Raw genomic sequence first — 26,376 nt, forward strand, 5'->3', positions numbered from 1 at the left:
CAGTGCTGTGCAGGGGTCTTATGCAGGGGGAATGTTACCACCAAAGAAGGCTTTTAAGCCCTCATTAGAGACAAGAAAGCTATTTATTAAAAGGTGAAAAATGCTAAGAGTTTGTTCATGTCCTTTTGACTTTATATTTCCAGTCGTGCAGTATCACATACATGTAAAGTAGTGTATATACGTGTGTGAGTTTACCAGAGTAATCCAACAAATGCAGAGATGTAGCAGCGTGCACAGAACACTATGTTCATTGCATGCATTAAACATACAAATCAAAGAAGTAAACTATTACCTTGAGGGGCTAATCAAGAACATCTGCTGCAGTGGAAAGCTTTGTGGGGTTTTTTTGCTTTTGCATGAGGAAGACAGAACCATGGTCCATAAGAACAAAATTCCTCTAGTAATTAAAAGATGTTGTCATTACAAAAAAGTGATACAGACTTCCCGGTTAATATGGTCTCAGATCAGCAGAGACTTTTCTCCTGTCCTCTCTGCCAGGCTGACCACTCAAACAAATATCACTTCCCCAGATCTCAGCTTCAAGTTTCAAATCTCTGTGTCTCAGTAGGCGTTATCTCCCAGTAACTGACACACAAGCCTCAGAAACTCAGTGAAGTGGGGCAAACCCTACTTACACTGCTTATGTATTTTCAAATGGCTCTCTCACCCCAGGGCTCCCCCTTTATTATTACCTAGTCTCCTAATCTCACTGCAGTCAGAATTCCATCCCTCTACTAAAAATGCTAGAGCTTTGCTAGAGAACCAATACTTTATACCTTGTGTTAACTTTTTTTACCCCCCCCCCCCGGATATTAGCAGTAAGCAGTAAAAACAAAAGTGCTGATGCCTTGGACAAGCCATTATTTGCTGGACTTTGATTCTAGATTTCAAGGTAATGAAACTTAACACCAGTCATGGAAATCATGTGTAGCTGAGATTAAGTAACATTCCGAGATACTGGCAATAAATTGGTAAAAAAAACCAAACAAACAGTGATAAATTATGGCTCTATAAAACTCAATCCTGCGAGGTGCTCAGTCATTGAAGCCAGTGAGAGTTGAAAGGTCTCAGCACCTCGCAGGATTGAGCACTAATATGGCAAAACTCTCAATGTTTTTAAAGTATTTATGAAAAATACTTTTTACTCTTCTCCTGCTTAAAAATGGTTGAACCAGTTTTGCTCAAACTTTACAATACAAACACGCAAAAAGTCACCTTTGGAAAGAGACTAAACCTGAAAAAATTTCAACTCAAAGCTGAAAGATATAAGAAGCTGGAAATGGGCATCAGAATAAAAACATTTAAGCAGCCTTAGCTATAGCAGTCACTGCTGTTCCTGAAAGAACCCCTGGTTCGGAAAGGTATTTAAAGCACATGTGCAACTTTGAGCCTCTTTTGGTTCCACTGAAGTCAATGCCCTAAATAATTCACATAATTAAGTACCTTGCTGAAGTGGGGCCAGAAAGTGTGTTTCCATTTTTTCCTTCTTTCATTTATCCAAGATATATTTTTTAATGTTTTCTGATTCTCCCTTTCTATTTAGCACCTTATTTTTCTGTTATTTGTTTTTATTGCTGGTTTTCTTTGAGTCTCTTTAAACTTTTCCCTCATTATTAAATACTTTTTTCCTCTCCTTCCCCACGATCTCTTTCTCCTCTAACTCCTTTGTCTCTCCTTTCATTCTCTCCATTACTTCCAACTTCCTTCTCAAATCCTCCATCTACCTCTGGTCCAGTTACCTCCTGCTCTCTTTGCCCTCCAATGCTCCATGCCTAATACTTAAATATGCATATAACACCTTACAAACATGAAACATCACAGCACATACTGTGGTTGCCACTGAAGAAGCAACATTTGCCAATGGCTCCCCCACTTTTTCTATACTTAGCACATTTATTTCCTGCTCTATCTCAGTTCCCACTGTGTTAACTGTTGGCAAATGCTGAGTTTCTAATGGTAAGAGCATCATGGGCAAATACATAGGGGTGAAGGCTGGGTTTCTAAGGGCGGAGGGAGAGGATGTGGCTTCTTTTAAAAGCAGGTACTTTGAAAGTTTATTCTAAAACCCAAATGTGTTGCTAAAGAAGATGCTGTGCTCGTGACCCAGGCTCGCAATAGTTCGTGGTTGCTTTGGAAACTGCCTTGTGGGCTCATAAGCTCCTGGACCTGGTATTTTCTAAAAAATGAAAGAAACAAGTAAAATGAGGGAGATGTGTGTGGAATAAAGAACAATATACCCCATTAGTAGCATTGCAAAAGGAAAATATGCATCATTATTACTACTTATAATATTTATATTGCACTAGTGCCTAAGGCCACAAATAGGGATCAGGCCTCATTGAGCAAACACAGATAATAACACCTAGCTCTCACTTAGCACTCTTCAGCTGTATTTGTCAAAACACTTTGCAGATGGGGTAGGTATCATGATCCCCATTTTACAGATACGGAAACCAAGTCCCAGGGCAATGACATGATTTGCCCATTGTTACCCAGCAGGTCAGTGTCAAAGCTGGGAATAGAAACAAGATCGCCCAAGTCCCAGTTCAGTAATTTATCTTCTAGGTCCTGCTGCCTCCAATAATAAAGAGATGGACTCAAAAGAGCTTACAAAGAGACCCCTATAGTTTAAATATTTATGCATGTGTGTAATCCAACTGATTTCAGTGTATCTGCTCTTGTGCTTAAAGTTACATATTTGCATAAGCATGTGCAGAATCAGTGCCAAAGTTCAAGATGAAAAACAAGAGGTGGATATGGCAGTCTGGCAGGGGAGAACAAAGTAACAATGAGATGATTCCGATCAATGCAATAAGGAGCAGTCACATCACAGCAGCTGCCTGGTCATAGTTAAGTGTTTTATAGAATGCTGCATATGCTTTATTGAAAACATAAGCCAATGCTATTAACATGTGACATGGCTCTACCAAAGAAAATGAGATTGTGAGAGGGAACAAGCTCTATTCCCAAAGCTTATTCCTACTCAGAAACCCCATAATTCCCTTTCACATTCTTAATGTTTTAGAAGACCACGATGGGTGGTCTATGACTCCTCAAGTGTGCGATCACTTTGCACCTCTCCATCAGGCTACACTTTCCTCAGCCTCTTGTATTCTCACACAACAAATGTAATTTAGTTTCTTTCTCCAAAGGTTGTCTCTGTCTCCCGCCTCACCCCCCAAGAAAAGTTTATAAACCAAACACACACAACAAACCTATTCCATAAAGGCCACCCAATAGCTGGCAGAGAACTAGGATGACTTTGGGTGGCTACCAAGATAGGCTGGATTTACCCCAATGGCTGAAAAGGGGAAATATTCCATAGCTCACACTAGTTTCTAAAGTTTTTTGTAGCTAACATTTAAGTGTGTTCTTTCTTTAGTCCAAAGTCCTACCTTTCTAATCTCTCTCAGAGTGATACTTTGTAACTGTTGCTTTAAACACTGACTTTGCATGATTACATTCAAGCAGTTGACATACCCTATAGATTGGTTCATATTTCAGACTACTTACTGAACGGACTGGCTGCAACCTAGGCACTTTGGACTGGAAACACGAAGATACAGGGTGAAGTGGTTTTCCTTTCATTTCATATTCACCTGGCCCTGGCCCTTCTTTCTACAACACAACCAAAAGTGGATTTCTTAAAGGTGTATTCCCACAAGCTGGAACAGTTCATAGCTTTTCTTCTGGTGTCAAATTAAGGTGAAATATTCTGTTTACATATTTTATCTGATTATAATAATGAATGGTATTATACTACACAGAACCCACACTAGTGCACATATGTACCATTTCTGCCATAGCCTTTCATCCTCCAGCCGCAGTTCCTATGTCAGAGCAGCTGAGCTCAGATAAGCCAATCAAAGAGGGCAGGGCTACACCTGGAACTATCAAGGCCTGTCAGAGGGCAGGCAGAGGAGGAATGATTGGAGCAGGCTGGTGGTGGATCCCTGGAACAAGGGCTAGGTGCTCAGGGAGGTGACCCTGGGGCTGGTGTTCTAGAAGAGGGGTAGGGCTGCCTGAATGAAAACTGGCCCTGAGAAGGCAGCTGGCTGGCCCCTGGAAGGGGAGGCTGTGAGACTGTAGGACACAGGGTGAGCTGAGGAACTGTCTATTAGTTATGGGCTTACATTTGGATGAATAAACCTATCTAAAGGAGAGTGGGCATGGTAGTGAGTGCTGCATCATATCCCTTCATCACATGGGGAGGTCAAGCAGTCCAGGGGACACGAGCAAGAGGACTGTAACTGCCTGTGGGTCCTAATACCTTCTAGGTTCCTTGTGCCAGGGACAGGCACAATCTACCCTAAAAGACTTCTGTAATCCAGTAGTTAGGGCAGCCACCTAGGAGGTGGGAGACCCCCCTGCTCCAGCCTCTTTCATTGTTTCTCCACAATGAAACAGCTTCAAGAGGAGAGCCTGAGAGTATCCCATAGCTCAGTGGTTAGAACACCCTCCTGAGAGGTGGTGGGTAGCCTTTGTTCAAATCCTTTCTGCCCCTTTGGGAAGAGGGAGAATTGAACCTGGCTCTCCTACATCCCAGGTGAATGCTCTAACCACTAGACTAAAAGTTATAAGGTGGGCACCTCCACCTTTGGCTGTTTTGTGTGGACCAGGCACGTGCCTAACTTATACCTCCAAGCAACACCTTAGGTGCCAAAGCTGCCTGACTCCAGGTGGCATGTTGCCATTCATGGACTGCTAAGCAGAGTAGGTGACTGTCTCCCTGAGAATGGTGGAGCTTAGCAGCTCCCTTTTTGTCAGCATCTCCTATTGGCTATCTTAGGCAGCTCCCCACCTAGCATGCTGGCTTTTGTGGATCACATTCTCTCTCCCCATTCATTGTATAGGAGCCAGTGCCTAACTCAGCTTTGTGGATCAGTGTTGTTCCGATGATTTTTCTAGGTTACTAAAAGTTAGGTGCTGTGACATTGAGCATTGCAATGCCTAAGTCCTTTTGGGGCTTTGGGCCCTACAAACTATATTTTGTTTTGTGAATGACATTTTGACTTCAAACAGCAGTATATCTTCACTCTTGTCTGTTAACTGCCATCTTGAGGAGGTGCCAGGAGAAAGTCCTGTGCCCAGCAGAGAGCTAACAGTGGAAAGGGATCAAAAGTCATTAAATTGGATGGTCTTCCATTCAAATGGAAAATCTCTAAGACAGCAAACTGTCCGCTACATAGGGGAAACTGTGCTTCCAGGTGGGCTTGCAACCAAGCAACAGATCAGCTGAGGAGGAACCTGAAGCAGCTCAAAGTGGTCGCTTGACAAAGAGGACTGCAATTTTATAAAAAGGACTCGCTCCAGCAAAGAAAAGGGGGAGCAACAACTGGGTAACTGAGCAACAAAATGACAGATGATAATGTTGATAAATGCAAAGTAATGCACATTGGAAAACATAATCCCAACTATACATATAAAATGATGAGGTCTAAATTAGCTGTTAGCCCTCAAGAAAGATCTTTGAGTCATTGTGGATAGTTCTCTGAAAACATCCACTCAATGTGCAGCGGCAGTTCAAAATGCCAACAGAATGTTGGGACTCATTCAGAAAGGGATAAATAATAAAACAGAAAATATTGTGTTGCCACTATATAAATCCATGGTGCGCCCACACCTTGAACACTGTATGCAGATGTGGTTGCTTCATCTCAAAAAAAATATTGGAAAAGATTCAGAAAAGGGCAAAAAAAATTATTAGGGATATGGAATGGCTGCCATATGAGGAGAGATTAAGAAGACTGGGACTTTTCAGATTGCAAAAGAAACTATTTGGGGATGATATGATAGAGGTGTATAAAATCATGACGGGTGTGGAGAAAGTAAATAAGGAAGTGTTATTTACTCCTTCTCATAACACAAGAACTAGGCATCACCAAATGAAATTAATAGGCAGCAGCTTTAAAACAAACAAAAGGAAGTATTTTTTCCACACAACGCACAGTTAACCTGTGGAACTCCTTGCCAGAAGATGTTGTGAAGGCCAAGACCATAACAGGGTTCAAAAAAAGAACTAGATAATTTCATGGCGGATAGGTCAATCAATGGCTATTAGTCAGGATGGGCAGGGATGGTGTCCCTAGCCTCTCTTTGCCAGAAGCTGGGAATGGGCAACAGGTGATGGATAACTCGATGATTACCTGTTCTGTTCATTCCCTCTGGGGCACCTGGCATTGGCCACTGTTAGAAGACAGAATACTGGGATAGATGGACAGTGAAATCTTTGGTGAGCTTAAAACTCAAAAAGGAAGCTTACAAGAACTGGAAATTTGGACAGATGACTAGGGAGGAGTATAAAAATATTGCTAGAGCATGCAGGAGTGTAATCAGGAAGACCAAAGCACAATTGGAGTTGAAGCTAGCAAGGGATGTGAAGGGTAATAAGAAGGGTTTCTAACGGTAGGTTAGCAACAAGAAGGTGGTCAGGGAAAGTGTGGGACCCTTACTGAATGGGGGAGGCAACCTACTGACAGATGATGTGGAAAAAGCTGAAGTACTCAATGCTTTTTTTGCCTCGGTCTTCACAGACAAGGTCAGCTCCCAGACTGCTGCACGGGGCAGACCATTACGGGGAGGAGGTGAGCAGCCCTCAGTGGTGAAAGAATAGGTTAAGAACTATTTAGAAAAGCTGGACATGCACAAGTCCATGGGTCCAGATCTAGTGCATCCAAGGGTGCTGAAGGAGTTGGCTGATGTGATTGCACAGCCACTGGCCATAATCTTTGAAAATTCATGGTAATCTGGGGAGGTTCCGGACGATTGGAAAAAGGCAAATATAGTGCCCATATTTAAAAAAAGGGAAAAAAGAGAACCAGGGGAACTATAGACCGGTCAGCCTCATCTCAGTCCCCGGCAAAATCACGGAGCAGGTCCTCAAGGAATCCATTTTGAAGCACTTGGAGGAGAGGAAGGTGATCAGGAACAGTCAATATGGATTCACCAAGGGCAAGTCATGCCTGACCAACCTGATAGCTTTCTATGATGAGATAACTGGTTCTGTGATATGGGGAAAGCGGTGGATGTGATATATCTTGACTCTCACAAAGCTTTTGATATGGTCTCCCATAGTATTCTTGCCAGCAAGTTAAAGAAGTATGGGTGGATGAATGGACTATAAGGTGGATAGAAAGCTGGCTAGATTGTCAGGCTCAATGGGTAGTAATCAATGGCTTAATGTCTAACTGGCAGCCGGTAACAAGCAGAGTGCCCCAGGGTTCGGTCCTAGGGCTGGTTTTGTTCAACATCTTTATTAATGATCTGGATGATGGGATGAATTGCACCCTCAGCAAGTACGCAGATGATAGTAAGCTTTTGGGGAGGGGAGGTAAATATGCTGGAGCATAGGGATAGGGTCCAAAGTGACCTAGACAAATTGGAGGATTGGGCTAAAAGAAATCTGATGAACTTCAACAAGGACAAGTGCAGAGTCCTGCACCTGGGACGGAAGAATCCCATGCACTGCTACAGGCTGGGAATCAACTGGCTAAGCAGCAGTTCTGCAGAAAAGGACCTGGGGATTACATTGGATGAGAAGCTGGATACAAGTCAGCAGTGTGCCCTTGTTGCCAAGCAGGCCAACAGCATATTGGGCTGTATTAGTAGGAGCATTGCCAGCAGATTGAGGGAAGTGATTATTCCCCTCTATTCGGCACTGGTGAAGCCACACCTGGAGTATTGCATCCAGTTCTGGTCCCCCCACTACAGAAGGGATGTGGAGAAATTGGAGAGAGTCCAGCGGAGGGCAACGAAAATGATTAGGGGACTGAGTCACATGACTTACGAGGAGCGGCTGACGGAACTGGGGTTATTTAGTCTTCAGAAGAGAAGAGTGACGGAGGATTTGACAGCAGCCTTCAACTACCTGAAGGTGGGTTCCAAAGAGGATTGAGCTAGGCTGTTCTCAGTGGTGGCAGATGACAGAACAAGGAGCAATGGTCTCAAGTTGCAGTGGGGGAGGTCTCATCTGGATATTAGGAAATACTGTTTCACTAGGAGGGTGGTGAAGCACTGGAATGGGTTACCTAGGAAGATGGTGGAGGTTTTTTTAACCATCCTTAGAGGTTTTTAAGGCCCAGCTTGACAAAACCCTGGCTGGGATGATTTAGTTGGTGTTGGTCCTCCTGAGGTCTCTTCCAACCCTAATCTTTTATGATTCTATGACCAGAGGCAGAATAATCCAGGATGGCCTGCAGCTCTTAGGTTCGTGAGGAAACTGAGGCAGGAATATGCATGCAGATCTTCTTTTTCCTGAAGATAGGCAGTACAAAAGATATGTATAAGAGCATGTGTGTAAATTATTTTTTTTCCATAATCTGTTACTTGACTTCACTGTCACATAGCCCTTGTAGGGGGAAGAAGTAAACCAGTGGTTCTGCAGCTTTGACGGACTCAACAGCTGCTTTGGGAGAGCTGGAACTAGTTTCTGGGCCCTAGCATTTGGACTGTTGGGTCGCACTAGCAAGAGGGGTATCAGACATGGGGTCTGCACCTGGAGCATGTGATTAAAGGTCCAGCACCAGAGAGACACTGCCTAAACTCTGCCCAGCCCGAGCAAGCAAAGAGCACATGGGACACAAGCCTAAGTCCACTACAGCAGCCTGGTGAGTGCCCACCAGATGGAGCCCGTCCAGGGTTGTAACAACTTGTTCTCCTGTGGTTTTGGTAGCTTATGTTGTGATAACAGATGCAGATTTTTGTTTCCAGGCACTTAAAAATGCATGTGTTTAGGCTACAGAGAGTCCAACATTGGGCCAAGTCCATCCCTAGTGTAAATCCATGGAAGTGAGTGGAATGCAGGGCTAAGCACTATCTGAGAGCTGAGGAAGCTCAGCTGCTTGCAGAAGGCATCTCCACAGCATAGGAGCCACAGCATAAATAGACCTATTTACTTTACCTGAGAGCAGAATTTGGCCTTAAGTATATAAAAAGAGTGCATAAGACAACATAGAGCAATGCAAACACCTGAGAATCAAAGATAAATAAACGTACCTTACCCATATTTGAGTCACTGCTGTCAACCAGCCTGAAAAGGACCCCCCCAACTTCCCTCATCATCGAGCATTGGGGATCCTCGGTGTCCCATGATTCTCACAAGCCAACATGATTCCACTGAGCCCAGCTGGGCAGAGTTAGACTGTGAGTGAAATTTTGATTCCATTAAAAACTATGGGAGTTCTGCCATTGACTTCAGTGAAGTCAGGATTCACCCAATGTCAAATCCCTCACAGCTACACTACTGTAAAAAAAAATGCAATTATTTCTCACTTAAATTAGAGGACAGCAGTAGCCACAGTGGTTACGTGCCTTGAGTGACTCATGGACTTTCTGTTGGCCATCAACAGCAAATGTAGTTTGGGGCTAGATAAACCCTTAAAATGCATAGCTTGAATAGTTAGCTCAAAATATTTTGACAATGTTTAATAGCTCTTTGAAACTGTAAGTAATATGGCACCAATCACGCGCTGAAGACCAAGCATAGATGTTGATTAAAAGGGTTTTCAGCTTAATGTATTAAGTTTTAGTACTTTGGCTTTCCAATATGCCTGGAACGTACCTGTAGATTCAAAACCTCCCCAGTGCAACTACTAGAATGTGAATGAACCAAAGGAAAAATATTTTATAATGTAAATGCCAAACTACTATTGTTAGAAGTGAAAGGAGAAGATTGTTTCTCAGTTCTGATGACTCCCTAATTTTAATGAGCTCTTCAAACCATGCTCTTATATTACAAGCCATCAACATTTGTATATTGGAGAATCACCCAGATTTTACACATACAAGTACACATAAGCCAATGCATGAGGAAGGAACTACTCATATGAATAAAAGCTGCAGAATCAGGCCCTTAGGGCCAGATTCTTAAAGGCATTTAGATGCCTTTGAAATCTCACTAGGCATCTATAGATCTTTAAAAATCTGGTTGTTAGTATATAGTACTGAGTCATGGAACATTTCTTCATGCAGATAAGTAAATGCATTGGAATAGAATTGCAATCACAGCTGACCATAGATGATCATCTGCATCAGTTAAAGTAAATGTAATGTCTAAGTCACAGCAAATATTTTACTAAACATTAAATGAATGTTGTAATGAAAACAAGAAGCCGAGTACTACTTTAACTCCCAGTGCATCACTATCAAGCAATTCTAAAATATTTCATCTTGTAGGCTGCATTCAGACTGCTTGTAATAGCTAGGCATGATGAAAGTGCCACAAAGTTGTGGTGTAATTTATGTTCCAGTTCTTGTTAAACTCTTCAAAACTACTGTATGAAACTAATGGGATCATCATGTGAGGTTGAAGTTCATAGAATCATAGAAGATTAGGATTGAAAGAGACCTCAGGAGGTCATCTAGTCCAATCCCCTGCTCAAAGCAGGACCAACCCCAACTAAATCATCCCAGTTCACAACAAGAACTAATTAATTGCTCACTGCTCCATCACCTGAATTTTGATACTATTTCAATGGTATGTTCAAGTAGAGCCACAAGATAACCTTTGCTGAAGGGCCAGATTTACAAAAGTAGATAGACCACTAATGGGATTTATAAAAGCACCTAAGCAGGTCAGGCTCCTAAATGTCATTGACAGACATATGGCTGGACAGCAGAACTATGGAAAACAAAGGAAATGTTTATATCCAAACAAAAACTATTTTGATAAATTTTAAAAAAAGAGGGCCTTATCCACCACTGAGTTCTCTAATTTTATTCTGCTAAAACACCATGGAAATCAATAGTTATACCACCATACAGTTAGAGCAGTATAGCGGTGAATCAGGCCCTACATGTTCATGTAAACATAGTATGGATAGAAATGTTTTGTAAAATTGTTAAAATAAAAGAACCCAAAAAGAGACTAATGTTGGGGCCTTTGTTACCAGACAACGTAGCCAGTCCTCAGCTGGTAAAACTCATGCAGCTCCAATGAAGTCAGTGGAGTTATACCAGGATCTGGCTTAATGTCCCTTTCACTATCTTTGGCCACGTTTACACTACCCACCAGATCGGCAGGTAGTGATCGATCTATCGGGGATCGATTTATCGCATCTACAGTAGCCGCGATAAATCGATCCCCGATCGCTCTGCTGTCGACTCTGGAACTCCAACACGGCAAGAGGTGGAAGTGGAGTCGATGGGGGAAGGGCGGCCATCGATCCCGTGCTGCGAGGACGCGAAGTAAGTGATTCTAAGATACACAACTTCAGCTATGAGAATAGCGTAGCTGAAGTAGATGTATCTTAAATCGATCCCTCCCACCCCAGTGTAGACCAGGCCTTTGATTACTTACATTTAGTTACACACACGCACAAAACTATAATAAAAGAACATTATTAAGGTGGCAAAGTCAAGTACTCAAAAGTTAGGAAATGCCAGAATTAACATTGCCAATGCAAGCTTAATTTGGCCCCCTAGCGCAGGATGTACTATGATATGGTGTAACTATGCGATCACATATTATTTTCTTCCACAGGACCTCTGCATCATTTTGTGCACAGGATGGATGGTGCTCACTGAATGAGCAGCTATTCAGTATTTCCTTTTCTTCTCATTCAATGGGTGGTCCCTGGCCTTATCTGCTGCATGCTATTCAAATCCTGCTCTGAAGAGAAAACGATTAATTTCCTCCTGGGCTTTTCTATGGCACTCATCACTATTGTATCTGAGTGCTTCACAACCATTAATAAATTTATTTTTGCAGTACTCTTCTGAGATGAGGGTAGAGCCATCCCTTGGGTACAGCAAATCGGGGTGACCGCCCTGGGCCCCGCACATGGGGGGGGGGATCCCACGCATCAATAAAATCGTGAGGAGGTGGGAGGGCATGTGAGGCAGGAGGTGGGCAGGTGAGCCGGGTGAGGAGGGGAATGGGGAGGTGAGTGGCAGGTGGGTCGGGGGTGAGGAGGAGAGCGGTGGGCGTGTGGTGGGTGGTGAGGAGCAGTGTTCCCTCTAATTTTTCCCACCCATGTGTGGAATGAATTTTGTTATGTGCACCAATATGGAGGTGATATGTGACATCACCTTCACATTGATGCACATAACAAAATTAATGGGGCTGGGGGGTTCAGAGTGTGGGAGGGGGCTCAGGGCTGGGGCAGAGGGATGGGGTGCAGGGGCTCTGGGGTGGGGCCAGGGAGGAGGGGCTCAGGTCTGGAGCAGAGGGTTGGGTGCAGGGAGTGAGGGCTCCAGCTGGGGTGCGGGCTCTGGGGTGTGGCCAGGGATGAAGGTTTGGGGTGCAGGAGGGTGCTCCAGGGTTATAGCGGGGACAGAGGACTCCCCCCAGCTCTCCCTCTCTCCGCAGCAGCAAGTGGGCTGGGGGAGGGCTGGGGAGGGCCATCCCGGCCGCGCCTGGGGCTGGGCCACTCCGGCTGCACCAGCCCAGCAGGTCCAGGCGCCACGGCCGCAGCAGAGTTGGGGCTGGGAGAGGGGTGCCACAGCCATGGCAGGTTGGAGACCAGGCTAGGTGAGGGCTGGGGGAGGGGCAACCCTCCCCCGGCTGGTCCCTGGGCAGGTTCCCCAAGTGCCTGCATGGTGCTAAATAGGCTGCTGCATGGCTGCGCAGTTTACAGGGAACTTAGATGAGGAGGTGACTGGCAGCCACTGGAAGCCCCCTACCAGAACCTTCCCCTCCCAGCAACACCACCTATGACCTGCCACGGATCAGATGTTTTGAGGCATCAGGAGGTGCTGGGGGCAATGGGAGAGAAGTGAGGGCGCAGTGCACTCGGGGGAGGAGGCAGAACTGGGCGGCGAAGAGGCAGGGAGGGGGCAGGGCCTTGGGGGGAAAAGGGCGGAGTACCCCCCGGCAGATTATAAATTTGGCGCCTATGTTCCGGGCCCCGCACCCCCTAGGGACGCCCTGGATGAGGGGTTATTATTAGCTTATTTTACAGATTGGGGACAGAGTGGCCCAGCCATCCCCAATCCCCCCCTCAGCCCTTTTGGTTCCTCATCCAATCTGTCTCCCACCCACCCACCCACCCACCCCCCACATTGCCGCCTTGCTCTCAGTCCCAATCTCTTTATCTAATCTCAGTCTCCCTCATCCCTGGCTCTTTGTCCAAATTTCCCCCATGCCTGGCTCCCTGTCCCAGTCTCTTTGCCCAGCCAGTCACAGTTTTCCTCCTTCATTCTCATCACATGTGTCTCCCTAGCCTTCCACCTGATTCTCCCCATCCCAGTGGTTTCCAGTCTCCTTCCTCAGCCAATGCCAGTTTTCCTCCTTCATCTTCATCAGATCAGCCTCCCCTCTGCCTCAGTTCCTCCTCCCACATCCTATTAGTTCCAAGTCTCCTTGCCCACCAAATCCCAGTCTTCCCCACCTAGCTCCTTATCTAATTCAGTCTCCCTCCACCCACTAGCTGCCAGTCCGCATTTTCCTCTATAGCTCCTAGGCCCAGTATCTCGCCCATCCCAACTCCCAATCTCAGTTTTCTTCTCCCCCACACAGGCCTCCAGTCCCCAACTTGCTCTTTGTCCAAACTTACTACCACCATCTCCCACCCCTCTGGTCTAGCTCTTGTCCCCTCTGCATTTGAATCAGACAGATTCTTTCTCCACAATGCCTGGGCCCAGCAGAGGGGACATATAGAGTTCTTTGTTCTGGTGCCAAAAACCACAGCAGTTCAGAGCTACAATTTCAGGGAAAATCTGCTCAACTCTCGGCTGGCCCATACCCAGCGTAGACAAAGTCTTCAGAGATTTTAGCTGCGAAGCTGTAGTAAGTCTCGACTGAGCATGGGCAAATGTAACCCACACACCTTCTGGGTGTGATGTTCTGTCCCACCGAGACCACTTAGAGAGAGATAAATGAGTCTGCTCTACAGGCTTAGCTAACAGCCAGTTGGCTTTTAGCTCATGCGATAGAGGCTCATGCTTTAAGTGCCAGAGGTCCCAGGTTCGATCCCGTCCACTGACGACCGGCCCCTGACAATGTTACAAGTTGGGGCTGGTCCAGGATTTCAACTGGGAAGACTCTGAAGCTCAGGACCTGCTTCCTCACCTAGGGAAAGTATGTAACCCACACACATTCTGGGTGTGGAGTTCTGTCCCATCTAGTGGCACTGAGACCACTTACAGCAGACTCATTTTATCTCTCTAAACAGCCAGTTGGCTTTTAGCTCATGCACTAAGCTCCAAAGGTCCCCGGTTCAATCCTACCCACCGATGACCGGGGTCTGTCAGCGTTACACAAACAAAATTTTTTCAAAAGCCTATAACTTGGCCAAATGTGCGGGGATTTTCACAGGCATGGCAAAAGGCATGTTCCTGATGCAACGGCCACTGCCTGCCAAATTTCAAGTTCCAGCTCCCAAGCATGGTGTTGCTAAAATTTCTCAGAAAAAAAAGGACACCAGCAATTTTAACATAAATTAAAACAATGAATTTTTCCCAAGCCTCATTATTGGAAATGCCTGACTTTTTTCCAAAAAATTCATCACAAGCAGGCACCAAGCACCCAGGTTAAATTTTGGCAAAGTTATGAGCAAGTGAAAACAGGGTCTTATAATGCTACCAGCCCACCTATAATATATGGTGCTTGATATTTTATGCTGGAAGGTTATGTTTTCTTACAATTGCTGAACTCTTTCTTGGTCTTTTAATTATTCTTTGCATGTGCTTATTTCTCATGTTACTCTGTTTTTATTTTCATAAATAAACAATTGAGCCAGATCCTCAGCTGCTGTAGATTGGCATATTTCCACCAAAGTCAATGGAACTACATTGATTCACACCAGATTAGCAACTGGCTCATAATATAAGGGTCTAGAATTTTTTGGCTCATTTGTTTTATAGCTTTTCAACCAGTTGCAATGCACAAATGAAATATTAATTTATAAAAATGGGCTTATCTTGCTTCTCCCTCCTCAATCATGAAAATAAAGGCAATGTAACAAACCACCTCCCGTACACTAAATCTAGATCCATATTGTGGAGCTGAAGTATTGTAGGGTGTTTACCAAATTCTGGTCCTATGCACCTTGTAAACTTCCCATTAAGGGCCTGATGCTGACCTCACATCAGTTTTACACTGGTGTAACTTCACAGAAGTTACTTCTGATTTACAGTGGTGTAAGAGGACAATCAGGCCCATAATATGGATTTAAATGATGCAGATGGCTTTTTTGCAGGACATCAGCACTGGAGTGAACTTCCCCCTAGAGTCATTTTCTCTCTTCCTCTCCCCACAACTTTGCCCAAACCTACAACTTTTGCACAGCCAAAATTTCCACTCCAGTCAAGCAAAAAAACCAAGATCAGACTCTTTAACTAGAAAGTTATATTTGGAAGCTAATTTTAAGGCTTAGGAAAATAGACAGCAACTTTAGGGAGAGAAAAAACACTGCCATTAAAGTAGCTCGTAGATATGTAATTTTGTTATTTTATATTATTTTCTTTAAAATATTTTTTCTAATATTCATTTCATTCTCACTGAGACACAAGTTCTAGCCTAGATTTTGTACAAACCATTCTAATTTCTTAGATTCTGTTCCAGACAAAATATTTTTTTAGCCACATCAAATCTGAGTAACATTGATCAATTATGACAGCTTTGCCTGCCCCGGAGAAATTTCAAGATATCAGCCCGATCTTGAAATGAAAACAAGCCTTTTATGAACAACTGAAATGGATGTCACAATGTTTCATACCATTAAAATAACTTATACCAGTCAATTTTAAATGACTATCTGGCATAGGTGGTTCTGATATGCCACACTTCAAACAAAAGTATCTAAAATTTGTAAATCCAACCAAATCTATTTATATCCATTAGGTAGCTTAATGTCTTTGTTTATTTTCCTCCTGTTCCTATTTTAGCTTCTGTCATGTTCCATCAAGCATAAAATGATGCTTTTTAATGCATTTGTACCATTTCATGCGGCAGTTGATTTAGTTTGTCAATGGGAAAGGTTTGTGAAGGTAAGGTATTGTTCAGATCACAGGACATTTTACTTGGCCATCACATTTTGACATTTGACAAGAAATTAACTAGAGGAAAGAATAGCTATTGAGAAAATGCCCAGTGACAGAATGTAAATGATTTAAAGCCAATTTCATGAAGGACATAAGCTCCATTTAAATCTAAAATGGCATGAGAGATACACAGAAAATATTTGCAATATGCCTTTGCAGTCTTACCCAAATCTGGATGTCTTACTGCACAATCAAATACTCGTGGTATATTATTATAGGCTGAAACTCCCATATATCAAAGACCATACCTGGGAAACTGGCCTTTAAAATAAATGACAAAGACTCAAACTAGAGAGACAAAAAATAACAGGATAAGACAGCTTGAAATTAGGCGGGTTTCATTTCTTAAATAGATGCACTATTTTCCTTAACTTCAGTTTCATGATATAATATTTCTCCTGTTGATAATTTACAGCAATAAACAAGGTTTGTCTGAAACAGGTAAACTTGGGTCTAATATGAGTGGCAGTCAACATATAAAACTATGGTCAGTAGATATGGAAGAGGGAGAAAGGGGTAAATGATAAGGGTAAAAGTAGGACAGAAGTGGCAGATGACAAAACAGCTTCTGAAGGAAAAGCATTCTGAAGAGTCAGCTGTGCAAGTTAGACTGGTACTTTGGCAGATCTGACTTACATAATAATTGACACAAGCAGTAGATAAACCAAGCTGATGCTGACTTAGGGCTACAAGGCTATCAACAAAAGGAGAATTAATGCCCTTTCATTTCAAAGTGTAAAAGAGAAAAATACTTGCCTGTTGTTCTGCTTTTCCGATGATATCATTCTTCAGGATTCTCACTCCTGGATCTTTGCTACTTCAAGTGAAATGATCAGGAATTCTTCAACTCTTCAAGCATTTTGACCCCTAAGGTCTGTGGCTGACACATGCCATCCTCTGCTAGTGTATATAATACCCTCTAATATCCCAGTCACTTCCTGTGTTGAGAGATGACTTTTTCAGGATGATGAGGCAATTCAAAATGATTAATTATTTGGAGGGGCTCACCGTGGTTCTTCCACACTCATGGTGACATCTCTATGTATGCTCGCAGGCATGTCATGGTCAACTCCTAAGACAATGAAGCCATGAGCAGGGCCACCAATCTGGAATGGTTTTGAGCCACTCAGCACTCTTCCTTTCTCCCTTTAAAGAAAAGGCCATTGGGAAGGGGGGAATACTCACTAATACTAGCACCAAGAAGAATAGCCAGGTCTTCCAGTACTGAGAATTATGGAGCAGGCAGTGAAGTGCCAAGTGGCCTGCTAAACACAGGCACTTCTGTATTGGGAAAAGAGCAATCTGAGGTGCTGAGGGAAGAGAGCCATGTGCATCTGCTAAGAAGGCGAAGTATATTGAGACAAGCGCTGAAGAGGCTGGGGCAAGTGCTAATGTGCAGAAGGGCTGGAGCAGGCACTGAAGTGCCAGAACACCAAGGAAACAGGCACCGAAATGATACTGAAGTGGACTGGAGTGCTCAAGGCAAAGACCTCATAAGTTAGGTAACTGCTTTTGGACTAACTGGAAGGGAAGAGATTACTAAATGCAAGGGATCTCATTTGGGGGCTGCTGGAGTGAGGGAGACATGCAGGATCTGCTTAGGGATCTCCCTTGACTGCACTGGGACTATAGGCTAGTTTCAGACACCAGGTTAGGTCTGTAGTGCTGGCAGCTGGAAAAAACATGTTGAGGCCCAATCCACTGAAGTAAATGGAAGTTTTGTTAGTGCTTTTAATGTAAGCAGTGTTTAATGAAGGACCAGGCTCCTGTTTTGTAAGATGAGCAAATGTGACTCAAGAGTTATTGATTAAGTAATAATGTTTGATCACAAAAGTCATCTTCTGGCAAGTATTGACTATCTGGAGGAGCCGAGAACCCCAGGTGAAAGTCACAGCCTTTAATCCAGCCAGCAATTAACTACTAGAGTCATTACCATTAAAAACATTAAATATATAAAAGCTGGAATACCAAATAAAAACCAATTACTATTTTATATGCTAAGCAACTGAACGGCAGATAGCTATGAATGTGCGACTGTTAACAGTACTGGCTTTTTTCCTAACAGTTAAATCAACCAACTGGAAAGCAGGACTTCATTCTGCATATACTGCTAGGTTTATAATTAAGAGTTAATATGGAACATGGACACATGGTTTTTACAAAATCCTTTTCCTGACCATAACCACATTTTAAGCCTTTCACAGGATGCTGATATGTATTTATGAAATTGAAAAGCTAGCATCATACATAACAGCACTGCAATATTAATAGTGCACTACTGTATTTTATGCTAGGGTAAGATTAAGAAGGGCAGCAATTGCTTATGAGATTACATAGGGTATATGATTAAACACCTTATTGAGATTAATATTATTGCTCCAACTGTGTTAGTCTGAGGTTAAATGAGAACATTTCTGACACAGAACAACCACCTGATAAATAAACAGGAAGATTGACACAACCATCTCCCAAGCAGCGGCCAAACAGATCTAATCTATCAGCAAAGCATACGGGTTTTGACTGCAATTCTGAAGCTGGAGGCAGAATTTTAAAGGATGTTAAAGCTCATTTGTTGCAAAATACTGTATGGCAGCTGTATCAATAACTCATTTAAGGAGATGCTGCTTACAAAGAAAGGCTCTTTTATCACAAAGGGCCACCTGGCATGGAGAAGTTAATGAGATCCTAGAGGATTTTCAAATAAAAGGTTAACATCTATTTGACAGTGGAAGAATATCTCTTGATAATTTACATTAAACACAATCCTTTGCTGTACATTCACATACAGTTGCTCAGCATTTGCTGGGAGTTTTATTTTTTAAAGGATGATGTTCCTTCTAGAACCGATTGATGAGTAACACAAATAGATTGTTTCATGAGTCAAAATCCTCTTCTAGTCCCCATTAGTAATCTGAAATTCCTGACATCTGTACATTCTGATCTTCTATAGATAGTTATATTTAAGCCCAAAGAAAAAGGGTGCATCTTCTGAGAAAAACACAGCAAGAGTGACAGATTTAAGCATAAATTCCTGAAGGGGGAAAAAGCAAATAGTACAAGAGCATTATCACTGCTGATACTGGCTCTTAATAAGCGAGTCAGCTAAAATAAATTGCATTTCCAGAGGAATTCCTTGATAATATATTTTACCAAAGTAGTTTCTGAAGGTCTTTCTCAGGGCTCCCAGGAGCCGTGTGTTAATAACTGATGAGACGGGTTGGGGTTGAGTTCCCTGCCTCTGATGAAGCTTACCTCACGTTAGATACTGCCAAAAAACACCATGGCCAGAGATGATGAATCCATGGGACTCACAAAAATACTTCCAAAGAGTAAATGTTTTGCCTTTGGAATGAACCAGGCAACACTCAGCATCAGAGGGGTTGGACTAGATGACCTCCTGAGGTCTCTTCCAACCCTAATCTTCTATGATCCTATCAAACATCCCTTCATACTCCACCTTCCATGTTTCAAATTACATAAACTGAATGCTATGCGCGGTGTATTTTTCCCTCCTCTGTTGTACTTGGGGAAGAATAATCTGTCACAGCTCTGCCTACTCTTTCCCCTTTTCTGCCAAGGGGATCTCAGAGGAATACATGGCAGTGCACTCCCCAGACCACTGAGGCTGTACTTTTGCCATCCTTACATGAATCATACAAAGTGGTGGAGAAATGGCTCCTTACTCCCTCGCCCTCATGTATGTGGTCTTGTGAGGAGCAGCTAGACCACAATCAAGCCTGTAATACATATAGTCTAAATTATCTCTTGTGGTATTGTATCAGTTTTTAAATCACTTGCATCGGTTTTCAGTTTGAGTGAACATTCTCTGTAGGAACTACCTGTTAAGGAAGTGATCATAAGCAGGTGTCCAATGAGTTTTGACATCTCATCCCACTGTGAGTTATTACCTTCCCTTGTCTCAAGCTGCACATCTGAGTTTCTCGCTGTTAGACTGAAGGGTCTCTTTTTATAGATTCCAGATGTTTGTCGCTAACTGAATTCAAGGCCCATTTTTGGACTGCCTGTGTAATCCATGCATGAGTCACAGCAGTGAGTTGTCACCGCTGTCTCCAACCATGTACTATAGAACTACTCTCTTCCCCTTCTTTTGTAGTACAGTACATTCTACTCTGTGAATCACCTTTAGGTAAAAAATAGGACAGATGATGACTCTGTGTTCACTTAATAACAGAGAATCGAGAATAGGCATCCCACAATTACAACACCAGGTTTAGTGGCATTGTAACAAACTGCACAAAAGGAAGCTTGAATGGACAATGGTATCACTGGAACTATGGGATGCCTCATAATTATCAGCTATAACAAAATTAATAAGACCACTGAGTAAGCATTTAGTAATAAAATATGAAACTTCAAAGCTCAAGTTTAGTCCCTTACTCCTGGGATAGCAAAGGACATGGTTGGGCACTGAGCCCAGGGTCTTGTGTCCTACCAAAGAGTCCCCTCTCACCCACTTGGGAGCTGTACTATGGGCTCTGAAAGGAATCTTATCCAGACAGTTCATCAAGAAGAGCAGTTATCTCTAAGGTTCCACTCCTGCAAAATGCTTAACTTTACACTCATGAGTCGACCCATTGACATCAATGGGATGATTCACAAGCTTAAAATTAATCATGTGTAAGTGTCTGCAAGGTCAGGGCATAAGTTGGGCGACAGAAAAGTGCCCAGAGTATTCCTGGAGGGAAGAAAACACAAACAAAACCAAAACATCTTTTTAAAAAATACTGTGTGTGAGAGAAAGGGTGTAGTATATGAGTGTATACAGCTTGTTTACTACACAACGGCAGGCGAGGTCCAGAACTGACTAAGCTTTGGGTAATCACCACTAGAAGTGCATCAAGCTAGCTTTTTCTTTACTGGAGTTCTGCGTGTGGAGGATTCGCTGGCTCAGGCCCAGAATTCATGGGGGTGTGATCCCCTGCTGATTCAGAATGATGTCAGAATTGCACATGAGTACTTTTATTCTATGTCTGATTAGAGTAGTTGACAATTTAATAAACAACATATGGTACATTTTAAGTGAAATAATGAGGTAGTGGAATTATCATGGGCCTGATTCCTGTCTCCCTAAGTATAAATCAGGAATAATGCAATGGAAATCATTGGAGATTGTCACAGGGTCACCACGGGCTTCTTCCCTCTTGAGCCTGCACCCTGTGTCTAGGCTGGTATCATAAAGAACCTTCCATGCCTTCTTTTGCTGGATCACCCAGTGTCTTTATTTACAGTGCTCATGCGGTTCCAAGATTCCCCAACAGCTAGTGCCCCATAGACCCTCCCCAGGGTCTCCTGGCTTTTGAGGCTTCCTTCTTTGGTAAGGAGACAGCAATACCATCCCCCTGTCTCTTCCCAGGCCAGCATCCCCACTGAGGTTTGCCCAAGGCTTTTATAGCCCTCTCGTGCCTCAGCCCAGCTGTCAGTACTTAACTCAGTATGTTCCTCTGAGCCAGCCCTCATTAGGGCTTGCAGCTGGGCTCCCTGCTGAATACCTGTGTCTCTTCTCCTGGCCAGTGAGCAGGCTACAGCCAGCATTTTGGCAGGGCCTTAAAGGGGTTTACCCCTGCTCTGCCCTGATACACAACGGGTGAGATTAAAAACAGGTCTAAATGTTGCAAATGGTGGAAGCATTTTAAGCTTTATTACAGTATAATGCAAGGGAGGAATTTTAGCTAATCATTCTCCTCTCACACTGGCATGATGCATGTCCAACCTCTCATTTCCTTTCTTCACAAGCTTGAAGAAATATTTACTTGAAGAAATATTCATACTTTCACTTCTCGAGTCAATTACTCATCTTACCCACATCTCCGGAACATACCTGGCAAAGAAGTGGTCCAAAGCTTTCAAGCCCTTACAGTATTTTCTCTCTCTTTTATTTTTTTTTCCAGTGATATGTTGAATAGCAACAGTCTCTGTTGTTTTATAGTGTACCCACTATGCATAGCTTTTGAGATTGAATAATTGCCAAAGCAAAGCTGAGGTTTTTAATAATTTTCAAAAGTCATTTTGGCCTTGGTCTTGCAAACACTTAAGAACATAGGTCACTTTTCTCATGTGAATAGTCTCATTGTAGTAAAAAAAAAAAAAAAAAAAAAAATCTGCTCATGTTAATATTACTCATGAGCTTAACTGTTTGCAAGATCAGAGCCTTAGCATACTCAGAATACTAAATATACTATAAAGCAGTAAAGACCATCCCTTAAATATAAAAAGGAACTACAAGATGTGTTTTTTCCCCGTTAGACACCCCCACATTTTTCATCATCAGAGAATATTTGTCTACGTAGTACTTACAGGAGTGAAGTAAGTTGTTGGGAATCTTTGAACTGCAGAGCGAAACATAAATTGCCTGAGTTTTGAAAAAGAAGCAATTAAGGTCATTTGAGACACATTCTTACTGCTACTTACAGTTTCACCAACCGTTTCCACCTGCTTCTATTTCAGTATAAGAAAATGTATCTGTCGTTCTTCTCAATAGGCAATATAACAGAAGTCATTCTGTACTGGTGAAATATACTGTGAAACTAAGAGACTTAACTGTATCTTTCCCTAGGTATATAGAGAAAGATAGCTAAACCACTTTTATTAATGATAATTCACTACTGCTACTATCTATAAAGAGCCCTATTTACAAACTCAAATGATGTAGGTATCTTAATTCATGTTTAGGCACCTGCAGATGGAAAAGGACTGTTTTTCAGAGGCGCTGAGTACGAACAACTCTCTCTGGAATGAGTATTATGGCCCCGATCCCGCAAAGCACATAAACTCATGCTTCACTTGAAGCACATGCTTCAGACCCTGAAGTCTATAGAACTGAAACATGTGTTTAAAGTCAAGTACATACTTATTGCATGGGGATGGGCTTAAGCATGTGTTTAAATGCTTTGTCGAATCAAGGCCCTATCACAGAGATGGGAGTCAGGACACTGACTATGGGGCTGATTCATTGAAGTTAATGGGAGATTTCAGTGGGCTTTGGATAAGACATAAATGGGAGTTGTAGGTGCACAGTAGCTCTGAAATTCAGGTAAAAATGCATGAAAATAAAACAGTCTAAGCAAATGAGAAGATAAGAACATTGATTTACTTACTTGGATGCAAACTTGGGCACTGGAACAGGGAAAAGATTATACTGTCCTGGTGCAGTGTCAATATCCTGGAAGGAATGGGTAGTATAGACAGGACAGTGACAGGTAATCAAGGTTTGACTTCATATTACTGATTTCTTCACTAACATCTGCAGTTGCAGACACAACTCTCATTTAAATCAACAGGAAAGATATGCATGTATCTGAGGGTAGAATTTGGCTCATATACCAGGCCCATCATTTTGTATTGCTATGTTTTAAGGGTCTGATCCTACTCAGCTGTAGCTCCCAATGAAGCCAATGGCATATAGAACCTTTCATCGAAGGAGCTAAAACCTCATTATGATTGATTAAGCCTTGCAACACCCCTCTGAAGAGCAGAAGAATATTTATACCCACTTAAACATAAACATTTTTTAGAGTAGGATGCTGAAAAACTAGATTTAAATTATGTGGTTAAATTTTCAGATGTGGAGGGAACAGACGCATTCGTGAATACAGGTGTGCACAGCTGCAAAACCTCCACAGCGGCTAGTCTAAGCAAACCCATTATGTTGGTGCCCCCAGCCGAAAGACTCAAAGTTCATATGCAACTTACTCTTACTCTCTCTACCCACTCCACTGAAACTACTATGTCGTGCCAATTAGTGAGAGGTTCAGACAGAGGATGAAGACAATTGCAGAGGTCAGAGGAAGAGAAAGAAAGAGAGCCTACACTCAGTGTTCTCATCCACTAGACTAGGTAACGTTTTGTTTGTATTATAAGCCATTTTAGGAACATGAACCCTGTTCCTTCTTCCCCTATGGCAGTTCTGCAGACTTTACTGAACCTGGAGATTGCAGGTGGCATGAATAATACATGAGCAAATGGTGGCCAGGATCTTCTGAGGACCATTTGAGGGGTGCAGAGCTCTTTTATAGGGGAAGCCCCTCTTGGCCTCCTTTCTGCCCTAGGTAAAGAGCTGGTTGATATAGAAAGGAGAGACCAAAGTCCCAGTGACAGCTATATCACTCATTGGAATCTTGAGGGGGGCTGGGAGCCATCTAAAAAGTCTAACCCTTTCCTATATTTGTTGCAGGATTAAGGTATCTGACAGGAACAGGCTAAGAGGATCAAAGTGGCTGGAGCCTATCAATCAACCAGGATCAGCTGCTTTATATACCGAGCAAAATGAGGGGGAGAAGGCTGGACATAGAGAAGGAAGTTCTTATTCCAGACTGCACTAGACTCCAAAGGTTTCTTCTCACTCAGTGACTGTTTATACTCTGGGAGGACCAGTGGGTGGGTCTGAAAAAGCCTAGCCTGTGATAATAGCACTCAGGGCTTGTCTAGTCTGGGATCAAAGGTACATTTTTAAAATATGACACTAAAACCATATAAAATAATACATTTTAAAGTTCTAGACAGGGCAAATTGTAGTTAATGTGTGCAAGCTGGGAGAGGTGACCTTAAGCTCCCCCTTATCTTTTTTCATTTAGAGATAGCTCTGACCACTATTTTGTTTTTACCTTATCTTTAAAACATAAGGTGTTGGGACTTTTCCTTGGTGTGCTTTTAAATGAATATGTAGCTGGCTTTTTTCCTGCCAAATCTACAAAGCTAGGAGGAATGTATGTATAAACATCTGGTAGCGTAAGATCAGCTGTTGGTTGGAAGATGGAACATCTCTTTCTGCCTTCTCCTTTAAAATTATATGTCGCTTTCACTGGGTTGAGCTGGGCTTCTTCAATAAAATCCCGTACTATATAAGTACCTGGCGTAGGTGTTGGCTAGTAAAAAACAAACATAATTTAGGCTGAGATTCTTGTGCAGTTCTGCATTTCTACTAAAAGTGTATTTGACATGCTATTTTGAACTGGCATTTGTCTTTATTTTAATTAAATCCAGTCATTCAAGGCCTGACATATGCTCACATTTCAGAAGTTATTGGATCCTGGTCATTTCATCTGTGAAATGGTTAATGACAAATATTTCTTTTTCTAAAGAAAATAATTAAAACAGCCAATTGAACTATCAGCATGATGTTCTAACATGTAAGCTATCCACAAGAAGCATCTTGTTCTTGCTCAGAAAGACCTATGCCCAAGAGCTGCAATCAAGCCTCCAACTTAAATTGCTGTAACAACAAATTTCTACATTTCAACTTGATTGACAAGATAGTGACTGCTTCCTCACTTCAAGGGACCAAACCACAACTGAACTGGAACACACCATTTGAATTACTGTTTTCATCTTCGCTTTCTACCAGTGAAAACATCCAATTTGTGTTAGGTACAGAAAAACAGGAGGAAAAAAAGATACAAAAAATATTGTGGCTACAGAACATTTTGCTGTCAGTCCTGCTATAAAATTTAATGGCGTCAGATGTGCTTCTCAGTGGAAACTGCTGATTTGCTTAGGGCTTTCTTCAGCTGCAAATTACCCCTGTGGCTGCTGGCCTACAGAGGCTCTCTGAGTATTTTGCACTCCACAGCCACAGAGACTATTCCAGACTGCAAGAGGTTTCTTCTTACTCAGATGCGGCTGAAAGATGAGGATTTTGGATTTACCCAGATGCCCCGAATCTGCTTCTTTCTCAACATATTCTCTGTATTTTCTGAAGTGCTAACATGGGAAAATAAGTTGTTCCTTGCTGGGGGGTCAATTAAGAAAGACATTTTAAAGGGCTTGTGTTTATGAAGGCTTCTCCCTAGCTGGCAGCTCCAAAATCAGTTGTTTTTGTAGTGTGGATTCTGCCTTTAAAAAGCAAAGTCATTTTAGACCTTACCTATGATGGGCAAATACAGTATACTAGAACCTTTAGAAAAAGAACCATCTTTAAACATAGTTCATGCTACAAAAAAATTAACAGAGCTAGGCTGGGGATGGAGTAGGAGGTGGAGTGGAGCTGAGGCTGGGGCCAGAGCTGGGCTGGGGGCAGTGAAGAGCAGTGGGTGGGGCTGGAGCTGAGCTGGGGTGGTGGAGGGGAGCTGTGGCTGGGGCCAGAGTTGGCTGGAGCGGAACAAGGGGTGGAGCTGGTTGGAGCAGAGCAGGGAGGGGAGCTGCAGCTGGGGCCAGAGCTGGACTGGGGGCAGTGAAGAGCAGTGGGTGGGGCCGGAGCTGAGCTGGGGTGGAAGGGAGCTGAGGCTGGGGCGGAGCTGGTTGGAGCGGAGCAGGGGGCTCTGCAGCTGGGGATGGTGCAGAGCTGTGGCAGGGGGCAGAGCGGGGCTGGGTGGTGCTCCCTCCCTTCCCCCCCATGGGGGCTGGCTGAGGCCCCACCGCACGCCCTCCTGAATGTTCCAC

At 43.1% G+C, this 26,376-nt stretch overlaps 1 protein-coding gene across 1 annotated transcript in view; it reads right to left on the reverse strand.

Moving 5' to 3' along the window:
- Positions 1-2,059: 2,059 nt before the first annotated feature.
- The window catches only part of STPG4 (sperm-tail PG-rich repeat containing 4), a 29,885-nt gene continuing 5,568 nt past the window's right edge, over positions 2,060-26,376 (reverse strand). Inside the window, exons 3-7 of the mRNA XM_077812197.1 lie at positions 24,603-24,863; positions 23,097-23,161; positions 22,297-22,351; positions 3,514-3,618; positions 2,060-2,176 (exon numbers count right to left, since the gene is read on the reverse strand). Coding sequence (XP_077668323.1) covers positions 2,060-2,176; positions 3,514-3,618; positions 22,297-22,351; positions 23,097-23,161; positions 24,603-24,863 — 603 coding nt within the window. The remainder of the gene's footprint in view (positions 2,177-3,513; positions 3,619-22,296; positions 22,352-23,096; positions 23,162-24,602; positions 24,864-26,376) is intronic.

The sequence above is a fragment of the Eretmochelys imbricata genome, chromosome 3, assembly GCF_965152235.1.
Source record: "Eretmochelys imbricata isolate rEreImb1 chromosome 3, rEreImb1.hap1, whole genome shotgun sequence".
Classification (NCBI taxonomy): domain Eukaryota; kingdom Metazoa; phylum Chordata; order Testudines; family Cheloniidae; genus Eretmochelys; species Eretmochelys imbricata.